Source organism: Eumetopias jubatus, unplaced genomic scaffold (assembly GCF_037043125.1).
Source record: "Eumetopias jubatus isolate StellerSeaLion01/CBP00866 unplaced genomic scaffold, mEumJub1_p1.0 scaffold_9, whole genome shotgun sequence".
Taxonomy (NCBI): domain Eukaryota; kingdom Metazoa; phylum Chordata; class Mammalia; order Carnivora; family Otariidae; genus Eumetopias; species Eumetopias jubatus.
Genome location: NW_028274815.1, coordinates 22030027 through 22052175, shown reverse-complemented (window position 1 = coordinate 22052175; position 22149 = coordinate 22030027). Strand labels below are relative to the sequence as shown.

Here is a 22149-nt window from a genome sequence, read left to right as displayed (position 1 = left end):
GACAGACCTTTTTACTGTCATCCCACACAAAACAGCCTTGTAGAAATCAACAGAGAGCATGACCCAATCCTGTTCCTGAGGCTTTCAAAGGGATTATGTTTACAAACACGGGGCTGTGTGACTGCTGAACGTTCCTGGTTTTATGCAAAAATGGTGTTGGTTGAGCAAGCTGTGGACGATGTTTAATGGAAGTCAACAGAAATGATGTTCATGGAGTCTAAGTCATAACATGGAAAAAGGGTGATACTATAATGAGCAAAAAAGGCAGAATTCAATATGTGTACCCAAGATGCTGAGAAGTATGTTTAAACACACAAGCACCCACACAAGGGAAAACATGGGAGGAAATAGACCAAAACATTAACAAGGGCTGTTTTGAGTGATGAGAGTCTGAGTTATTTATTTTTTTCTAGTTTTCTGAAATCTATTTAATAGACTATATGACTTTATTTATAATATCCTTTTTAAACATAAATTTAGAGGAAGCTAAATATTTAACATTTAGTTAACCATGTGAGGCGCCTGGGTGGCTCAGTCGGTTAGGCGTCTGACTCTTGGTTTCAGCTCAGGTCATGATCTCAGGGTCCTGGGATCAAGCCCCATCGGGCTTCCTGCTTAGCAGGGAGTCTGCTTGAGATTCTCTCTCTTCTCCCGCTGCCCCTCCCCGCTCCCTCCACCCCACGTGCTTGTACTCTCTCTCTCTCTCAAATAAATAAATAAATCCTTAAAAAAATTTAGTTAACCATGCTTATGTGTTCAAAATACCTTCTTTTAAAGTTATGAAACAATTCAAACATACAGTAAAAGTATAGAAAATAATACAACACATAGGCATGAGCCCACTAGTCAAACATAACAGATTTAACACTTTCTGCTGTTTTTTAAAAAACATTAAAAAAAATGGAATACAAGCAATCCAACCAAAGCCCTCCATCTTGTTCTCCCTCCCTCTCCCCTGAGGTTGATATGAATTGCTCCCATCTATGTTTTTATGCTTTGACTATGTTTGTTTTGCGAATTTAAAAAATTTACACAAATGGTATTGGATTGTCCATACTTTTTTGCAGCTTGCTTTTTAAAAAAACTCATCTTTTTTTTTTTTAAGATTTTATTTATCTGATAGAAAGAGAGCGAGAGAGGGAACACAAGCAGGGGGAGTGGGAGAGGGAGAAGCAGGCTTCCCACTGAGCTGAGAGCCGGATGCGGGGCTCAATCCCAGGAGCCTGGGACCATGACCTGAGCCGAAGGCAGACGCCTAACGACTGAGCCACGCAGGCGCCCCAAAACTCAACATCTTTAAGATCTATTTCATTCACTTTAATTAATTGTATGAATACTTCTCCACGTAGATATTCAATTCCGAGTTCATGGATGTTTACCACCACACACGGTGCGGGAGTATTCCCGCTCACACATGAACAGTCCCCACGTTGAGGGTATACGATACCAGGAAGCGGATGTGTAGCTTCGCGGCGCACGCGCACTTCCAATTATACCGTCCTGGCCGAGGGAACAGCCAACTTACCGGGGTCTCCCGGAGCCTCGTGGCTTACCACAACTGCCCATTTACCAACACAGGTCCTTAAGTTTTTACGTAAACTGCTGTCCAGCCAAGCACCCCCACTGAGTATGTGGCATTTGTTTTTATTGTGAATGTGGGACTTCACATCTCTCACTATTAAGTTAATATGGATATTGGGACCATTTGTTTAACCAACAGGCACAGCATCATGATACACATTTGGCAGGAGATGAAACATAACGAGTATTTCAAACGGTTACTGTTATTTGTTTTTGACATTTGTGATATTCTGCTGGGTAAATCTGGAATTACTTGATGTTCAGTAATGATCCCCTCCATTTGTTTCCCAATAAAACCCAATATACTTAATGGTAATCCATTTTATGACCCACTTTCCAGGCGCACACTTGGCCAGAACTTGTACTGAAACTCAAACCTGATAGAAAGCTCGCCTATATGCTTCAGAAGTTCATCAGATTTTTATCTTCCAATTCCACACCACTTCCTGCCCTGCAACCCTTCTCCCAAAGAAGAAGCTTGTTCCAAGGCTGAACCTATAGGTCAAGGCACAAACTGTGCTCTGCTGTTGAGAAGGCAGTTGGGCCAGAGCTAATCCGTGGGGTTTTTCACTGCGGAAGGGGGAGGGGCTTCCTGGAGTGTATAGAATGCTCTATACATCTTATAGAAAAGGGGGTTTGGGCGCCTGGGTGGCTCAGTTGGTTGGGCGACTGCCTTCGGCTCAGGTCATGATCCTGGAGTCCCGGGATCGAGTCCTGCATCAGGCTCCCTGCTCAGTGGGGAGTCCGCTTCTCCCTCTGACCCTCTTCCCTCTTGTGCTCTCTATCTCTCATTCTCTCTCTCTCAAATAAATAAATAAAATCTTAAAAAAAAAAAGAAAAGGGGGTTTGTTTTCGGGGAGGTGACTGGAATCAGAAAAGCAGGATCTGCTTTTGCCTAGACCTATAGATCAAGGGCAACTCCGTCTTTTTTCTTTTTTTAAGGGATACAGATTTTATTTATTTATCTGAGAGAGAGAATGAGAGAGAGAGAGCACATGAGAGGGGGGAGGGGCAGAGGGAGAAGCAGACTCCCCGCTGAGCAGGGAGCCCGATGCGGGACTCGATCCCGGGACTCTAGGATCATGACCTGAGCCGAAGGCAGTTGCCCAACCAACTGAGCCACCCAGGCGCCCCAAGGGCAACTCAGTCTTTAAAGAGGGACTGCTCCAGCATGGAGAGTCAAGTAAGTATTTGGATATATTTTATTGACTAGTGAACGTGTTGCAAACATTTCTACATCTACTGAAGCAACTGAAAAAGGCAGCATTGGTTCAGCTAGATCTGTCTCTCTTGGAAGTGCTGAACCAGTTCTTTTCCTTTGCACATTAAAATGATCTTCTATCTTTTATTCACAATCTCCCAAAGTACAAGAGAAAAAAATCACTAGCTCGGTGGTTTCTCTCTTGCTTTGAGTAACTTCCTTCACCATCAGGGATCTGTCAGCTGCTTATGGGCCCTCTGGAAAGCCAGCACTTAAGCACCACCATGTCTTCGGACTTGAGAAGCTCTCCAAAAGAAGGACCTGAGCATTTCATCAAGGGAGATGACAGATGCATGGTGCTTAGAACCATGCCTGGCACTCAGTCCGTATCTTTCATGGCCTGAGGGGTCCCACCGTGCCTTGCATGAAGAGGGGCTCTCTGCTTGATATTTTATGTTTTGCTGTCATCATCTTAAAATTCTTCATAATTTTTGAACAAGGAGTACCACATTTTTATTAGCTACACTTGCCTGATCGAGGGTGATCCGGCTCTTACAGGTTTACACTGAGCTTCACCAACTCAGCCAGCTCACACTGGGGGGCTCGGGACATCGACTCTTTCTCTGACAATTCCCTTCCAGGCCTCCAGAGTACTGACCACTGCTCTAGTCTCTTTTGCAGTTGCCCCCACCCCTTTCTATCAAACGCCTCTTTTCTCTGAAAAAACAAAACCAAAACCAAAAAACCCCCTAGCTCTTCTGCAGGGCATCCGATTGATGTGTGATCAGTTCCCTGGGGCTACCCTTTCTGTCCCTGTGGCTGCAGACAGCTCTCAAGCCTTCTCTTGACCCATAATTTACAGCCTGTGGAGCTCATCCTGCAGCTGACTGGTTTTCTCTAAATTGTACATTTGCAATTAATTGCACTCCCAAACGTCCTTTCACTTTCCACTCCTGCCTTCTGTGTCCACAGCCTCTACCACACCATCCGGGGAAGCCTGGTCCCATGTCTGACCTTGCAATGCTCTTACTTTAAGCATTACCCTATCTAAAACTCACATTTCATTCTTTGAATTTTCTGCAGAGGAAACAGGCAACCTTCGATCCACAGTATATTTTGGGAAAAGGACATTTTCCCCACACTTACCCTGGTTGCCATGTACAGGCATATTAAGAGGCAAAACAGTATAGTGACAAGAATCGGACTTTAAGGCAGGCAGATCCAGGTTTAAATCCTAGCTCCATCACTTACTTGTAAGAACTTGGGCAAGTTGTTTAATCTCTGAGCTCCATATCCTCATTTGTGAAATGAAGATAATATATACCCATGGGGTTACTCTTATTAGATGAGAAAATGCATGTAAAACACTTCGCACAGTGCCTGCACATAGTAGGAGCCCAATAAATAGTAGTGTTTATGGCCAATAAGTATATAATTTGTAGGTAGCATTAGTACATACACTACGTGCCCTCTAGGACACGTATCAGATGCTCCAGAAGAAGCAAGAAATGTAAGCAAGAAATGTGGTTGGCAAACAGGACAAGAAAAAGGTTCATTTGTAGTAGAGATGATTTCGAAGTACTGTGAGAGTACAAGGCCTCAAAAGTAACATTCCTCTTGGGGCGCCTGGGTGGCTCAGTCAGTCTGTTTTCAGCTCAGGTCATGATCCTGGGGTCCTGGGCGAGCTTCCTGCTCAGCGGGGAGTCTGCTTTTCCCTCTCCCTCCTTCCGCCCCTCCCGCTGCTCATGCTTTCTCTCAAATAAATAAATAAAATCTTAAAAAAAAAAAAAAGTAATATTTTTTTTGGTGGCAGCATCAAGTGCAAAAGGCCAAAGGAAGGCAAGAATATACTGGACAGGCAGGCTAAGAGCTGGAAGGTGGGCATGATAATGTGGGCAAAGTCAGGGGCGCAGCCAGAGGACAGACAGTAGACCCGTTTGGTTTGGGCCGAGGCAGGTCTAGTTAGGACCAGACTGTGAGGACCCTGCTGAACCTGGATTCCATCGGGTCAGCAAAGTTTAGCAACTTGTGTGCTGAGGAGGTGGTGGTCCTGAGGGCGGTGAGGGAGTGTGGGGTTTATAGGAGGACGCTGCCACACCCCCCGCCCCGGACAAGTCTGTAGTCACCGCAGGCTGCGGGGCAGGGGAAGAAGATGAAGTCTGACTGCTGATACTCTGGCCCTGGAGTGCCCACTGCAGTGTCGTGGCCCTGAATCTGGGGCCGGGGATGGAAGGGACAAATGTGAAAGCTGTTTCTCGGAAGAAGCGGTAACAGCCAGGTTTGATGCTAGAAGGGGAGGTGATGTAAATGATGAGGGAGGTTTCATGCTTGTGTGGCTGAAAAAACAGTATGAGGAGAGGGAACGGAGTTTTTGTTCATCTTAAGATAGAGCCCACTGAGGGACATCCAAGTGGAGATGAACATCCCTAATGATAACCAACACCCCCTGAGCACATGTTATGTGTCCCTTTAACTCTCACAATGACCCTGTGAAAGACAGTAATGTACTGTCCCCATTGCTCCGATGAGGAAAATGAGGGTTGATCCTCATATCTATTAGGCTGGGAGGGACCCCTCTTCCTATCCACTCAAGAGTGGTAGGAAATCGAGAAAGGAGGAGATGATCAGAGGGTGTCCGGACCCTTGGTCCCAGACCTCTTAGCAAAACAGGAAATGGCGTCAAATTCCCAGGGGCAAGGTTTGGAAAAACTAGAGGAGTGTGGCGCTGAGCCAACACTCCTACGGGACTTGCATGCAGAATCAACTAGAGAGGGCTGGAATCAACATGCCATCGTGAGGGGCCAGGGAAGCCAGCAGCAGGGGCAGAGGAAGCAGCCCGGGAGAGCTGAAGGAGTGGGGAGCCCGGGGGTGGGGGTGGGGCAGGGCTGGCCCACAAAAGGGTCCGGGCAGAGATCCAACACAGCAATAAAGGGGGAGGCATCTCAGGGCTGGCCCAGAGTTTGGTTGGGGCTTAGGGTGACATTTGCATTTTTATGCTTGTTAGCAGTGTCTGGAGGCGGGCTCTCTGGTGAGAGAAGCCCAAACTCTGGAGCCTTGGCAGACCTGGATCCGACTTCTGGCAGTATCGCTGAGTCCTGTGGTCTTCGGCAAGTGAGCTCCAGCTTGAGAGGATGGGGGTGCCATTCCTGGAAGGTGGGATCCCTGGGAGCGGAGCAGGGTTGTGGTGGACGTGCTGCGTTTGGGGAGGCACACAGGGGTGTCCAGGCTGTAGATGTAACAGTTAGTCATCACTAACAGGTCACCCAGGGGGACAAGGTGAGTCAGAGGAGGTGATGTGGGATAGGGCTCTGAGAGGCAGCACATGGGAGAGGATTAAGATGGAGGTAAGAGCAGGAGGAACACTGGGAAGAAGAGCCAAGAGGCAGGAGTTAGACCAGGCTGGCATGGGGTTATGGAAGCCGAGCAAACCCTCCTACCAAGGCACGAAACTCCCTGGCTCAACAGCTTCAAGAAGAGGGGATCTGCCCTAGAGGTTAAGTTGCCCCCCCCCCGCCCCGCCCCGGGAGGCCTAAGCACCCGCTCCCCAGGAGTGAACAAACCAGGGCAGTTTTGGGGTCTCAGGGACAGTGAACAAACGCATCTGCTCCGGAAGCCCTGACGTCAGCCTGTCTGGTGCCTGCTCAACAGGTACACTCTGGGCGCACACACCACCCCCAGCAGCAGCACTGCAGAGAAGGCAGAGAAAGGTCTGAGACTCCGTGCCAAATCCTCATCTCCCCTCCTCCCATCAGCCCGCCGGCCCTGGGCCCTGCTGCTCGGAGCAGCCGGGTCACGCCCAGGTCGGGAGGCTGGCAAGAGCTCTCCTCCTCCTTCCCTTCTGTCTCAAATTCCTAAGTACAAAGGGGTGCTAGCCGATTCTCTTGGGGGGCTGCTCACTCGGCAGTGCTGGCGGCAGAACCGCTGATTTCAGAGGACCCCGCACGGAAGGATGATGGTTCCTGAGCTCTAGGATTCTCATCCCTGGAGGCGCCCAAGGCTGCAGAGAGTCACCCCTACTCCAGGGGTTTTGGATGAAACTAGACCCAGAGAGAATCTCCTGGAGGGCTGTGCCCCAGCCCAAGGACCCGGTCCCTCTCTCCCTCGATGCACGGAGTGCTCCAGGAGTGGGTCAGCCGCACAGCAGAGTCCTCCCCTCATCAACCACGACCACCACGTGGGACAGCCATTTGCCTACCTCGGTGTCTTAGAGCTGGGCCAAGACTGGGGGCTAGATATTTTTACTCCAAATCCCATTCTCTTTTGTAAGCTCAGAACACATCTGATACCTATGAAATTGTAACTAAGCCCAGAACCTCAGAGCCTGGGGTGATCTCACCCTGCTTCAGAGCTCCTAGAGGGAATACTTAAAATAGACAACTGATAAGGAAGTATATACATCAGCCCTAACATTCTCTCGCTTCTGGAAAGAGGAATATATGAATACCAACTGGAGGGGGAATGTTAAAGCATGCATGAGATGATGCACATTTTCACGGTTAAGACATTTCCTCTAAACCCTGGAATGAATTGTGTTAATTTCCAGGCATGGCAGATGGGCGTGTTGCAGGGATAGAGAAGCAGCTTGCTCCGGAGAAAGTGACATTACTGACACTGAAGACAGCAGGTCGCTGTGGCAGTTAACCCCCGGGGCTGCACGCACTTTCAGGAGAGGGGTTTACACTGACGGATGGCCTACTACATGCAGTTTTCTTTCTTTTTTTTTTTAAGATTTTATTTATTTTTATTTGACAGAGAGAGACACAACGAGAGAGGGAACACAAGCAGGGGGAGCAGGAGAGGGAGAAGCAGGCTTCCTGCCGAGCAGGGAGCCCGATGCGGGGCTTGATCCCAGGACCCTGGGATCATGACCTGAGCCGAAGGCAGACGCTTAACGACTGAGCCACCCTGGCATCCCTGCGTGCAGTGTTCTTAACATTTCTTATCCTGTTTGATCCTCAAAATGAGTCTGTCTGTGATTGAGAGCAAGGATTCAAACAGATATATGTGTCCATAGCAGCATTATTCCTAACAGCAAAAAGGTGGAAGCAACCCAAGGGTCCGGTGTCGCATGGATAGATAAACACATTGTGGTATATATGAATGTTATCCAGCCTTAAAAATGAAGGAAATTCTGACCCATGTTACAATGTAGTTGAAACTTGAGAACATTATGCTCAATGAAATAAGGCAGTCACAAATGCACAAATACTGTAAGAATCCACATAGATGAGGTACCTAGGGTAGTCAAGTTCACAGTGACAAAAAGTGGAATGGTGGTTGCCTGGGGCTGGGGGCAGGAATGTGGAAGTCATATTTAATGGGTACTGAGTTTCAGCTAGTTAAATGAAAAAATTCTGGAGATGGATTTTTTTTAAAGATTTTATTTGAGAGAGAGCAGAGAATGGGCAGGCGGAGGGGCATAGGGAGAGGGAGAAGCAGACTTCTGGCTGAGTATAGAGCCTGACGCAGGACTCAATCCTAGGATGCGGGACTCAATCCTAGGACCCCGGGATCATGACCTGAGCTGAAGGCAGACGCTTAACCGACTGAGTCACCCCGGCGCCCGCCCCTGGAGATGGATTACTGCAGCGACAACATTGTGTATGTACTTAATGTTACTGACCTGTACACTTAAAAATGGCTAAAATGGTAAATGTTATGTTCTATTTTAGCACATTAAATTTTTTTAAAAATATGATTCTATAGGGTAGAGGTTACTCTTCTCCTTTGATAGATAAGAAAATGGACTCAGAGGAAATCGCACAGCCAGACTGAATGAGGGTCCATCTGCTTCTAGAGCCCCCACGTTTCCTTTATAGTACATGCTGCCCCTTCTAGAGCTCAGGATAGTCCTGGCCTGACTGAAGGGCTCCCTGTTTCCAAGATTCCTCTGTGACACGACGGAGAAAAGCCCAAGTGAAATTGGACCTAACTGCAGTTTAGAAACAGAGGGGTAGGTGTGGCTAGAGCTTGAATTACAGGGCTAAATATGAGAATTGTGCCAACATCCAAAATTATGAAATGAGGAGCTCCAGGCTTCTCTCTAACCCAGGATGATTATCTTCACTGCCGAGCATCCAATTTAAATTCATTGTGTTTAATACAAAGCCACAGTACAGAGCAGGCTGTCTCCTGACATGCAGTTGCCATGGAGACTGGAGATGATCCTCAAAGGGAGTTATGTGGCGGAGAGAAAGTGGCTGCCAGCTTCTAAGAAGCCAAGGGGCCTGGGGAAACCATTCTAAAATAGAGCCGGACAGAGGGGCCCTTTGTCATCCTTCTCCTTAGCAAAGCCCCTTCTAATCCCAAAGCGGGAAAGTTAACAGGCAAGCAGGCCACGACCATCTTTATTAAAAGCCCAGGTTGCCCACGGATGCCAGAGAAGAGGGATTTATCAACCATCCAGAAATAAACCACATATAACCCAACTTGCTCTCCTGCCCCAGTCTACCCTGATGTTGGCGAGTCCGCGTGTTTGTCCCAAAGCTAAGTGACAACAATATCATCAAACTGCCGAGGGAGGTGGCCCTGGGGGCCTTCCTGGATACAAGGCGCCCAGGAATGGGGCTGGAGGCAAGGCTGGGAGGCAAGCAGACCTGTCCCTGCACTTATTAGCATGGCAAATATTTCACTTTCTGAGACTGTTTCCCCACCTGGAAAAAGAAAAGATAATAAGATAATAATAAGACCTGTCCGAGGGGGGGCTTTAAAGATCAAAATTAGTGAATAATGGATATATAGGTGCTCTGACAAATGGGCCTGGACAGCTCCACACACCGCTCTTGTAGGAGGCAGGGGACAGAAGCTCATCTGCGGGTCCTGTGCAGAGCCACTGTGCCACCAGGAGCCACCTGGGGGCCTGGGATCCCAGAGCCCATCAGAGGCTCAATATGCTCCATTCTGAACCCTGTATTTTCCACACAGCAGGAAAAATATACTCTTTGATGGGCTACTATGCCTAGGGCATAGAGATTCAGAGCTAGTATGCTCTCCCAAACATGAGTTCTAGAGTTCTAGAGTATCTTAAGCCTGGCAAGTGACGCAGGGCACTGACCCAGCCACAGCCCAAGCCTGGTGATAACAAGGGATACCAAAGAGAATGGAAACCTGACAGAGGAACCAGGAGAGGGTGGCAATGGCTCAGTGGTTAGAATTCCAGTCCACAAAACCTTTATCCTCCTCTAGGTCCCTCAACACGCCCCAGCCTACCCCTATTCGCCACTGACTAGTCGTAAGGCAGAGAGGGGGCAGGTTGGACTCTCCCCCATGACGTCCTCACAGTTCACTGTTCAGTAAGATACACATCACGTGAAGATAGTATGTCTACATCAGTGTGCAGCCCAGTTTCATGGAAGACAACATCCTCGAGGCCCTCCCCTGGACCCCCAACACCCCACAAAGTTTCTTTTAACACACACACACACACACACACACACACACACAAACACAAACACACACACTTATAGCTTCCCCCCCCCTCCAAATAACTTGAGAAAATTTTAAAGAAAAGTCTTAACTTTTAGCTAGCAGAAAGGGACCATGCTAAGGGCAGAGAATGTTTATCAAGTGTTTGGTTAATGCACTCAGTTTACAGTTCTCTTAAGTTTGCAGCTTATAGCCTGTATTAAAAAAAGTTTGCTCCCAAAGACAAAACAACTTTGAAAAAGAACAGGGGGACCTGGGTGGCTCATTTGGTTGAACGTTCAACTCTTGATTTTGGCTCAGGTCCTGATCTCAGGGTTGTGAGATGGAGCCCTGCGTCAGGCTCCGTCCTTGGCACGGAGTCGCCTTGAGATGTTCTCTCTCTTCTCCCTTTGCCCCTCCCCACCGCTTGCCCCCACCCCGGCCCCGGCCAAGTAAATAAATAAAATCTTTTAAAAAAAAGATTAACAAAGCTGGAGGACTTACACTACCTGCTTTCAAGTCTTATTGTAAAGGTATACACCTACCATATGACCTAGACATTCCACTCTTAGGTAATTACGTAAGGGGAATAAGCATACATCTGCACAAACACTTGTACCTAAATGTTCCTAGTAGCTTTATCTACAATAACCAAAAACTTAATAATGCTGAGTGGAAGAAACCGGGCCAAAAAAGAAATACATACTGGATTATTCCATTTATATAAAAATGTTGGAAAATGCAAACTAATCTACTGTACCAGAAAACAGATCAGTGGTTATCAGGGGCAGAGAAGGATGACAAGGGACACAAAAAAACTTTTGGGGGTGATGAATATGTTTATTATATTAATGGTGATGGCTTCACAGTGTATACATATTTCAAAATGGATCAAACTGTACACTTTAAGATTTTATCTTTTTAAGTAATCTCTACACCCAACGTGAGCCTCGAACTCACAACCTTGAGATCAAGAGTCGCATGCTCCACCAACTGAGCCAGCCAGGTGCCCCTCAAAATATATGCTTTAAAAATGCGTGACTTATTGTATGTCAATTATACCTTAATCAATCTGTTGAGAAAAAAAAATACACGGATTAAAACAAAAAAAGGTGGTTTCCTAGGTTGCCTAATCATGACCTTCTTCATTCTATTCATACTCCTCCCCAAAATAAAGTTCACCAACATATATTGTTTAATTTTTTAAAAAGATTTTATTTACTTGAGAGAGAGTCAGAGAGAGAAGGAGCAGGGGGAGTGGGAGAGGGAGAAGCAGACTCCCCATTGAGCAGGAGCCGGATGTGGGGCTCGATCCCAGGACCCCAGGATCACGACCTGAACCAAAGGCAGACGCTTAACTGATTGAGCCACCCAGGCATCCCTAATTTTATTTCTAAATATTAATTGAGAATACTGTGGCGAGTTCAAATCTAAACACGAAAGTTATTTATGGATCGGGGTTGGATTCATTAATCTTTAGTGGTACTTCCAGCTCTAAAATTGTGTCTGTGATTGAGCATGTGCGAGAATGTGTAAGTGTATGAACATGTGTGAGTATGACAGAGAAAAACTGATCAGTGAGAAAGTTCTTATTATAGTTGGCCCATAGTTTTGTCTTCGTATAGTCACTAAGGATCATTATAGCTCCTAATTTTTAATTAATAAGAAATAAAAAAGGATCAGAAGGAGAAAAAATGTGCTTGGCTGCACTGATCACTTGAAGGAATCACGAGGCTAAAACCACCAAGGGAAAAGATTCGGCATCCACACACATTCCTACCTGTCAGTCAGGGCATCATTCTAAATCGTGCACCTTACACTCAACATAAGACTATAACAACCTCACATCAGAGGCAACTACAGCAAGGTCTGGGAAAAGAGATATTTACAATTAAGATTTTTGGGGCTTTCCATAAGGCTATGTTCAAATATTTCTTGAACTATTAAAAAATATGCAGGCTTTAAGAAAAGAAAAAGGAGAAAGAAAAGAAAGAAAAATATATCATTCATGTATTATATGTATCATTGAAATATACATGCAATACATGTATTTTTTTCTTTATTTTCTTTTTTTAAACTCCAAAGGATGAGAATATAAAAGCAGAACTTCTTGTACGAGATATGAAAGGTTTCCAGTATGTTTGGGATCATGGGGGGTGGTTTACTTCTATTCTCGAACCAAAGGTTTTAAGATGCGATAATCTCTGTATAGATAAATTCTTTGCAAACACTATTCTAGAAATTGAGGAGCTGCTTGGTCACCATAGGAGATTTTTTCCAATACTAGATGTAAAATTTATAAGAAACAATAGATCTCCTCTTACATTTATTTAAGAAGGGTCAACCTGGCCTACATTTTGCCTGACCAATTAATGTAGGTGTAGAACGAAAGTTGCCAGCAAGGTATTGTTAAGCAAGGTAACTGATTTGAAGCAGGACATCTTTAAATAGCTCCTGATGCCTGAAGATAGGCATGGACTATGACTGGCTATTTCTGCTTTTAAAAGAAAGAGAGAAGAGAGAAAATTATCTAGAATTCGTCACCATTACTATTAGACTCCATTTGAAATCTAAAGCACACGTAGTTGACCCAACAGTAGGAACAGAATCAACCTTTTTAGTTCCTATTTGATGCCTAACAGTTTAATATGTAGGCTCATGAGGAAACTGTACAAATGTATTTTCCAGGGGTTGGTAGCATGATCAAGTGATTGGTTGATTTAATGGACCCTCATATAGTGCTTGGTAAGCACCAAGTATTATTTTAAGTTCTTTACAGATAGTAACTTGATTAACACACATAAAATACCATTATAATCTCCATTTCCCAGGGAAGAGATTGAGAGACAGAGAGAGATTAATTTGTTCAAATCACACAGTCAATATGGAGCTAAAATTCAGATTCTAATGGTACACTCCAGTCTGTGCTCATCACCACCACACTGTGCTGACATTCATCTGTTTCTCAAACATCTACTCTATGTTTCAAGCTATGTGGGTCTGTGGTGGGTCATGAGTTAAATATAAATTGTGGTCTCTGCCCCACAAATACTCTTCAATTTAGCTGAAAGACAAACTATGCAGGAAACAATCTGAAAGCCCCAAGAAGACAAATTATTTCAGCTGGGGAGGAGAAAGCGGGATCCTGGATCTGAATTAGCTGGAGGGAGAACATGATGTGGGCTTGGTAGGCCTTGAAGGCTTCCTTGGATGGTGGGAAGGGATAGCAGCGGGGAGCGTGGGACATTCACCGGGAGAGAAAACCCCTTTGCTGATACATGTGCATGTGCTGGGAATGAGGACTGGAGGGAGAGGCAAGGTCAGATGGGGAGCTGCCCAGGGTGAAGACCCAGAAATCCCAACTTGACATCTTAGACAATGGGGAGTCGCGGCAGGTTCTCAAGCAGGAGCATGACACAGGGAGCAGAGAGCTGTGAAGTGAAGGGTGGCCAAGGTGATTTTTCATTTAAAATATGTAAATATGGAGCCTTCAAAAGATTTCAGTAGTCGAAGCAAAATTGGTGGAGTGGAGATGGACCAGGGCAAGATGTCTATAGGATGGCCATGGTTTTGCTTGGGATCCCCCCAGCCCAATGGCAGGCAGATGACTCCCAGTGAACCAGGCCCCATACAGTCCCCTCCCATGAGTATGGAAGGGGCCCTGGGAATAAGATGGGGCACCATCACCCATGTGTTTTGTTATATGGCACAGCTGACTTTAAGAAAGGGAGATGATTGAGAGGAAGAAAAGGGGAGTATGTCAGAGGGGGAGACGAACCATGAGAGACGATGGACTCTGAAAAACAAACTGAGGGTTCTAGAGGGGAGGAGGGTGGGGGGATGGGTTAGCCTGGTGATGGGTATTGAGGAGGGCACGTTCTGCATGGAGCACTGGGTGTTATGAACAAACAATGAATCATGGAACACTGCACCAAAAACTAATGATGTAATATATGGTGATTAACATAACAATAAAAAAAAAAAGAAGAAAGGGAGATGATCTCAGTGGACCTGAGGCTCATCAGGTGAGCTCCTAAAGGGACAGGGTTCTTTCTGGCAAAAGAGATTCTAAGTCCGAGGGATTTGAAATAGAAGAGGGATTCAAAGTGAAAGAGTCTCTGTGGCTTTGACGATGGTTGGGGCACATGGCGAGGAATGGTGACAGCCTCAAGGACCTGAGATGGGCCCTCAGCTGATACCCAGCAGGGAATCGGGGACCTCGGCACTTGAGCATCAAGCAACCGAATTCTGCCATAAGCACGTGAGCTTGGCGGAGGACTCTGAACTCCGGATGAGAAAGCAGCACAGCCAATCCCTTGACCGTATCCTTGTGAGACCCTGAGCAGAGAGCCCCGTCACACTGTGCCAAGACTTCTGACCTACAGAACTGGGAGCTAGCAGGTGGGTATTGTCTTAATTTGTACTGAAGCAGCAGAAGACGAATACAACCCTGCACAGGTGCTGGGTCCCACTGGGACAGGCAGGAGAAGGGACGACCTCCATGTGGCTTCATGAGGCACTCAGGGAGATCTTCAGTGGGGCTGCGGTGATTTTGAAAGGGGAGCGGAGCCCAGCTGTGCGGATCCCCACTAGCACAGCAGCACCAGAAGGGTGGCGGCTCTGCAGGAAGGACAGGCATGATGTGGCAGCAGCTGGCCCCGGAAACAAGCTGGGAGGAGGGTGGATTCTGAGAGAATCTGTTAGGGTGGCCTGCTGGCAAAGCCAGGGACAGAGAGGCAGCCTGGGCACTAGATGGGACAGTAGAACAATTTCATTGCAAAGCCAAAGTGGGTGGATCTAAGAGCCTGCAGACAGAGCCAAGGGTGGGCCTAGGGTGGACATGGGTCATCACAGCCTGGGGACCGACATTGATCGTAGGCCTACTCTGTGCTGGGCACGGTAGGAAGTGTTTTTCACGCATCCTCATTTAATCCCTACAACACCCATTTGTAAATGGCGAAAACTAAGAAGGATGTTACTCCTCCAAGGACAAGTGGTGTCTGCTAAAGCCACCATTGCCGGGAGGCAAAGAGCTCGCTCCACCGTCTGCCCAGTGCATGTCAGCTCTGGGATGACTTCATCTGGTCCAGGCAAGTGTAGAGCCATCGTGCCAAGGAACCCCCCGAGAGGCCGCAGGCTGTCTGAAAGGGCTGACTATCCTGCTCCGGGGTTTCAGCAGAGCCCCCAAGTGGCATGGTGAAAAGACCCTCAGACTGAGAAACCTGCATTCTGGTCCAAATAACGCTGGGACTTGGGGCAACTCATTCATTTTCCAACAGTGGGAGGGTGGAACTTGATTTCTAAGGTCCCTTCCAGCTTTTTACAGGAATGAAGACACGAGTGAACTTGGGAACACTGACTTGGGAACACTAAGCAAGACCATAGGGGCGTCCGGGTGGCTCAGTCGGTTAAGCATCTGACTGCTGGTCTCGGCTCAGGTCATGATCTCAGACCTGATCTACACGCTGGGCATGGAGCCTACTTAAAAAAAAAAAAAAAAAAGCAAGACCATATGAGTCTGGGTCCTGATAAGCAGGAAGTGTTATTGCAGAGCTAAAAGACTGGAAAGACATTTTGGCCAGAATTGAACAGAAACAGAGTACTGAGTCAAGAAAGGAAGAAAAAAAAAAAGTGACCAGCATTTAAAGTTTTAATTCCAAAAGAGCAAATTTCAAAGGCAAAGTAGAAAAACAGTCTGCCCAATGGATAAATGGGTTCCTCGGTAAGGATGTTGGCAGGCTGGACACCAAAGGGAATTTATTTATGTCTTAGCCTGTTCTATCTCAGGACTCTGCCAGACAGGGCCCAGGCCTCTGCAGTGAGAGAAGGCGAGGGAGGGTCAGGACCCTCCAGTGGGGGCGGGACGTGACAGGCTGTCCAAACCTATGCCACTGAACAGCCCCTTGGCTGATCTCAGGCTGGCCAAGCACTCTTCTTGGATTTGGCTTCCCTCGTAGGGAAGAATAGATGTCCTGCTGATGCTGATTTTGAGTTAATGGGAGCATGTCTCTGACAGATGGTCCTGGCACAAACGAGAGGGAATCTCTGGGCCCTCAAAGAAGAGGGACAGACCCAGCCGGACTTCCGTTTGATGACACCTCTACCATGGCCAACTTCTCACTCCCTGATGATGTCAGTGGGATACAGACAGGAGGGGAGAACACAGGGCCAGGGAAATCTAGCAAGTACGGGGGCTCTCAGACCCAGGCTGGGATCTGGGAGCCCACTGATCGGACCCAGGCATGTGAATAGAAGGAGAGAAGCAAATAAATAAGACTGGCAAGGGCAAGGTAAAGCAGGCCTGAGCTTTCAAAGGGGATTCAGATATCAGCCTGACACATAAGGTGAGGGTCAGACCTCCCGCAGGAGTCACAGCCAGGACAGCGTGCTTTTCAAGAGTGGAACTTTTCAAGTTCCTTATTAATCCACCTGCCAATGTTAGAATCATCAGGGATGCTTTAAAAAAAAATACTGATGGAGGGGCACCTGGGTGGCTCGGTTGGTTGGATGGCCGGCTCTTGGTTTCAGCTCAGGTCATGATCTCAGGGTCGTGGGACTGACCCCCTGTTGGGCTCCATGCTCAGCAGGGTATCTGCTTGGGATTCTCTCTCTCCCTCAGCCCCTCCCCCTGCTTGCACCCTCTCTCTCTAAAATAAATAAATAAATCTTTAAAAAAATACTGATGGGGGAAGAGGCAGACCTAGAGATACAGATTTCACTGACCTGGCATGGGCCCTGGATACTGGTGTCTTAAAAAAATTCCCCAAGTCGTTATTTTATTTTATTTTTTTTTAGGTTTTATTTATTTATTTGAGAGAGAGAGAGAGTGCAAGTAGGGAGGCGGGCAGAGGGAGAGGGAGAAGCAGACTCCCCACTCAGCAGAGAGCCCGATGCGGGGCTCAATCCCAGGACCCTGGGATCATGATCTGAGCCAAGAAGGCAGACGCTTACACAACTGAGCCACCCAGGCGCCTCTCCCCAAGTTGTTCTAATGTAGTTTGTTTCCAAGGGTTGAAAACCACTGGCCTAGACGGTGGTTCTTAATATATTTTTGGAGGAGCGGGAGGCAGAAAAGGCATCTAGGCAGCTTTTCCCCATTGCCTATGCCTGCCCTCTCTATCAACATCTTAGTGAAGGGGCTGTGCCTATAGGTTAAAAAGCCTGGTTCTGATCTTCCCAGAGCACAGCGGAGAGCCATTGGTGGGGTGGAGCTCCAGAGCTTGCATTAACATTCTTTATTAGGTAACATTAGCTCCACACAAGAGAATAAATATAACTCATAAGTACGTTAAGCAGAATAATAATAAAAGACCTCATGACCCAACTGAAATCCCGGACCTTTATAAACACAGTTGGTGTTACTTGGTCTCCCTCCTCCCTCCCGCCCCCTGCTTCCCCACGGGAGATAACCTCCTTCTTCAATGGGGTCTGCGTTATTAACAAGCAGGTGGTCTTGGTGCTTTGCTTCCAGGAAACCCAGGTTCTGGGCCCGGGGAGGGCAGGGCCTGCAGGTTGGGAGGGTGTGAGGAGACGAGGAGGAGGATCAAGGGCCCAGCTGTGAGCACGGGACGCAGAGCCTGGGGAGCCAGGCAGAGCCTGCCACAGCCTCTGAAAGCAGGCAAGGCGTTTGTTAAAGCGCTAGAGAAATCCCTTTAGACCCAGTACAATGGAGACCCAGATGCTCTCGGAAGAGCCAGGCTTTCAACTGTTTTGTTTTCCCAGCCCTGACTGCGGCTGCCAAATTGACAGGCACGCAACAGCTCAGGGGGTGCAGAGTTTGAGGCCCCACGGATCTGTCGGATCAGAACAAAAAGGTGCAGCTTGATCTCTCTTTCTCTCTAGGCTAACCACTCGGGTGAGCCTTTCCTTGGGATTATTATTCAGTTATAAACCCAGATGCTTAAAGCTACCTTCCTTAGAATGTACAAAGTAGGTCAGCAGTGGTCCACCAGGGTGGACCTCTGAACGAGCCTCTGAACGAGCGCCACAGGCCATGTGAATAATTTAGTGGACACATCCCCCGGAGCGGCACTGCAATAGGAGCGCATTTTCTCTCCCCGGGAGATCGCCAGCGCCCCGAGGAAAGAGGATGCCCAAGTGCCCAGCTGTAGGAGCACCAGAGGGAAGGGGAAATCGGGAGTGGAGGGGTGGGAGTACCAGGGCAAGAAAAGAGCTCTTGGAAGGCTCTTGGAAGGCCGGGAGACTGAGGCAGGACTTGGGGCAGGGTCTATGGACAGGATCCAGGGGAGACTGAGTCAGGGGCTGCATGAGGAAACATGTCCAATCTGAGGGCTGGGGCACAAGGACATTAAGATCCAGTCTGGCTTAGGGGATGGGTAGAATAGAGTGGGTTTAGGTGACATCGGTAGCCAGGGGGGTGGCTTAGGATCTATGGGCCTTTAAACACTCCACAACTAGAGCCTGAGATGGAATGGGGGGCCTTAAATCACACAGGGGTTTTTATGTGTTTTCCAGAGGCGGCTGCTCCCATGGATGAGAAACCTGGAAAAGATCAAGAGTTACTCACCACCTTGCACAAAGATGCACGTGCGGAGGTTTTCATTGGCTATAAAGAGCTAAAGGCTCTCAGGGGAAAAGCTGTCACTCCTGGCTAATGAGGTCCCGGCAGATGACAATGTGAAAAATAAGACAAAGAAGGCCAGCCTGCCCTCTGAGAGGTGGGTAGACAGTGTGGTGACAGCATGGCATCTGATCTTGGACTAAAGGTCTCCCAGGCGGGGACAGGAGCCAGAAAGCTGCAATTTGGGGTGCCAGGCCTGAGCACACTACAGAATAGACTCCAGCAGGAACCCGAGGGATAATCGGAGTTATGCTGATAGTAAATAATATGGCCTCTCTTACATTACTGCTGGGAGTAGACCTTGTGATAGCCAGTTTGGAAAATAATTCGGTGGCATCTCCTAAAGCTGAGCACATGTGTACCCTGTGACCCAGCAATTCCACTCCCAGGAATGGGCCCCACAGAAATGTGTGCATAGATTTGCCGGAAGAAGTATACGAACATTCATAGCAACAGTATGACTGGCAACCACCCAAACACCCATTGATAAGTACTGTGTGGTACATCAGACTACAAAGCAGTAAGAGCGAATAAAATACAACACGAATTTCACAAAAATAATGTTGAGCTAAGGAGGCTGATGCAAAGGAACAAACCACTTAATTTCATTTATATAAAGTAAACAGAACCAATCTATGGTGAATATACTAAAAACCACTGACTTCTATACTTTAAGTGGGTGAATTGTATGGTGTGTGAACTACATCTCGATGAAGCTGTTTTGTTTTTTTTTTTTTTAACTGTGGTATTAGAAGTCAGGGTAGTGGTTATCCTTGGTAAGGAGTAGTGATTGGGAGGGGTCATAAGGAGGGACTCTGGTCTGGCAATGTCTGGCCTCTTGATTTGGGTGCTGGTTACAAGGGTGTGTTCAGTTGTGACACTTCTATATACTTACAATTTGTGCACTTCTTGGTATTTATGCTACGCTTCAATAAAAATAGCAACGACAATGACCGCAAACCAAACAGGCTGGGCCTGGCCTGGCTCCAGCACATGGGGATGGGGGACTGGATATGCTCCCTCACTCCGGAAAGGCCCTGTCACTAGTGTGCCCTGCAAGAGGACCCTGCACAAGTTTATGGGGACGGGGCTCCCCATTTCATTAGTGAGGCATTACCCACAGGTCCTGGGAGAATTCTCAGAAGGGAAAGTGGGAAGGGTCTGCCTACAGCCTCTCTTCTCTGGGCTCCGGTAGGGTAGGCAGATTTGGCCCCAGATGCTGAAGTATTAGTCCTGGGAGCAGCCTTGCCTCAGGACAGGCTAGGCCACAGCTACTGTGACTCCTTGCAGCCCAGCCTTCCAGGGGTCTGGTCTATTGCTCCCGGACTGGAAAGGGAGGATATCTTCAGGGAGACCTAAACAGCCAACTGCCTGAGATGGGCCAGCCCTAGAACTGTGACCCCAAGGCCAGCCTCTGCCTGCCCCAGCCAGGCTCCTCAGAGGCGGGTTTGGAGAGCCTTGTCAGCCACCGCCTAGCCAAGACACCTGAACCCCCAGGAAAATGGATCACAGCGGGAGACACCTGAGCATGGGAGAAGGGCTCCCTGAGAACCCCAGGTAGAACAGATGTGGGATTTTAGGGTGCAGGGCCATTGGGGATTTGAGGCTGTGGGCCAAAGTAGGACAGAGGACTGACTATAGCCCCTGGGCCAGTAGCTAGTGGATCCCTTTCTCCCAGGGAGTGTTAGAGGCCAAGGCCTTTGGAAGTCAGACAGTGTAAGGGGCTGCCTCCCGGGGTTAGGGTAGTCCTTGAGATTCTGATTTAATTCTGCACTTAAAAAAGTCTTCAGGGGTGCCTGGGTGGCTCAGCCAGTTGAGTGTCTGACTTCAGATCGAGCCCCATGTCAGGCTCCCTCCTCGGCAGGGAGTCTGCTTGTCCCTCCCCTCTGCCTCTCCCCCAACTCGTGCTCTCTTTCTCTCAAATAAATAAAATCTTTAAAAAACACCTTCATAGGTAACTCTGATGCATAGCTGGGTACAGAGACCCACATAGATTAAGCATCACTCACTGATTCACTCAACAAACATTTACTGGGTAGCTACTCTGGTTCCTGGTCAGGGACAGGCTCTGGGAAAGCAGAACAATACTGTCAGGCCTTAAGGAGTCCATAGTCTGGTGTTCATGGAGAGGTTGGCATGAGACAGATAATTACAATGCAAAGGAATGACAGCAGTAACAGGTTCTGGAGCACAGAAGAGGGATAAAAGAACCCACATGTGACTCTTTCCTCCTAATTCGTTTCACAGGCCTGAAGTTTTGTATTCTGCATTCAGGAACATCCAGCAGCTCAGGCCCCACTCAATAACTGTAGTGTCCATGGCCATGCCCTCTGAAAGAGGCTCACCACGTTTTTTTTTCTAGCTGTTTTTAAAAATAATGAAAAAGCTAGGAGAGATAATACAAGATGGCTCACTATGTCTGTTTCATAATTACTGCTATTAAAATCGTCTAGAAGAGAAATACCTATTTGCCACCATCTTTGGGGAATTAATTTAGCTTATCACACATAAAGGAGTCCATCAGATCAATACCTCACTCCTGTCACATACATGCACAGTAACAAACACCAGCAAATTCTCTTCTTCTAGGTCTGCATTACATGCCTTAGAAATATAAACATAAAATCAGTGTCCAGCCTCAGTATACAGGTAAGTGATGTGATCAGTAAAACAGGCCTACATACCTCCTTTTCGGTAGTCATGGAGATCTAGGACATCTAGCCTGGAATTTCCTATGTCAGTTGCCACAGTGGCCCCAGGAGAGCACCCTTCTCCTTTGAGCAACACAGCAGGGGAATCCTGTTCACATGGGTCTAGTCTGGAGCAGCCCCACAAATGGAAGAAGCCAAAGGGAAGGCACCTTCAGCAAACAGGAGCATTACCTTGGTCCCGTGGTAGAAGTCATCCACACATGTAGCGTTCATGAAGGTCTGATGGAAGTGGGTGCTGGTGTCAATGCCTCCAGGGATCACCAGCTTCCCAGTGGCATCGATCACCTTGGCCCCTCCAGGGATCATGAGCTCACGGCCCACCTGCTGGATGATGCCATTCTCGATGTAGACATCAGCCTCGTGGGTGCAATCATCGTTCACCACCTTGCCTCCCTTGATGAGAATCCTCACGCTGCCTGAATTGGCAAGCATGTTCCTACGGAAGGTGAGAGGGAGGCACCAGTCAAGGTCAGAGTCCCTTTTCACTGTGACCGACGTCCCACTTCTTCCCACCAGAGGCCAACCTCCATGGGCAGAGTAAGTGAGCAGGGAAGAGGAGGAAGTTTCTCCATAGCCTGAGAACATCGGTCCTACAACCGACTGGGGTCACAAGCCTCCCACTGACCTCCTAGTGGGACTTACTGGGAATCATGACACAGTGGCAGTAAGGA

General features: G+C 47.7%; 1 protein-coding gene across 1 annotated transcript in view; it reads right to left on the bottom strand.

Moving 5' to 3' along the window:
• DPYSL5 (dihydropyrimidinase like 5) overlaps positions 1-21922 on the bottom strand; it is a 49679-nt gene extending 27757 nt beyond the window's left edge. The window contains exon 1 of the mRNA XM_028099628.2: positions 21650-21922. Coding sequence (XP_027955429.1) covers positions 21650-21910 — 261 coding nt within the window. The 5' untranslated portion in view covers positions 21911-21922. The remainder of the gene's footprint in view (positions 1-21649) is intronic.
• Between the last annotated feature and the right edge of the window lie 227 nt (positions 21923-22149).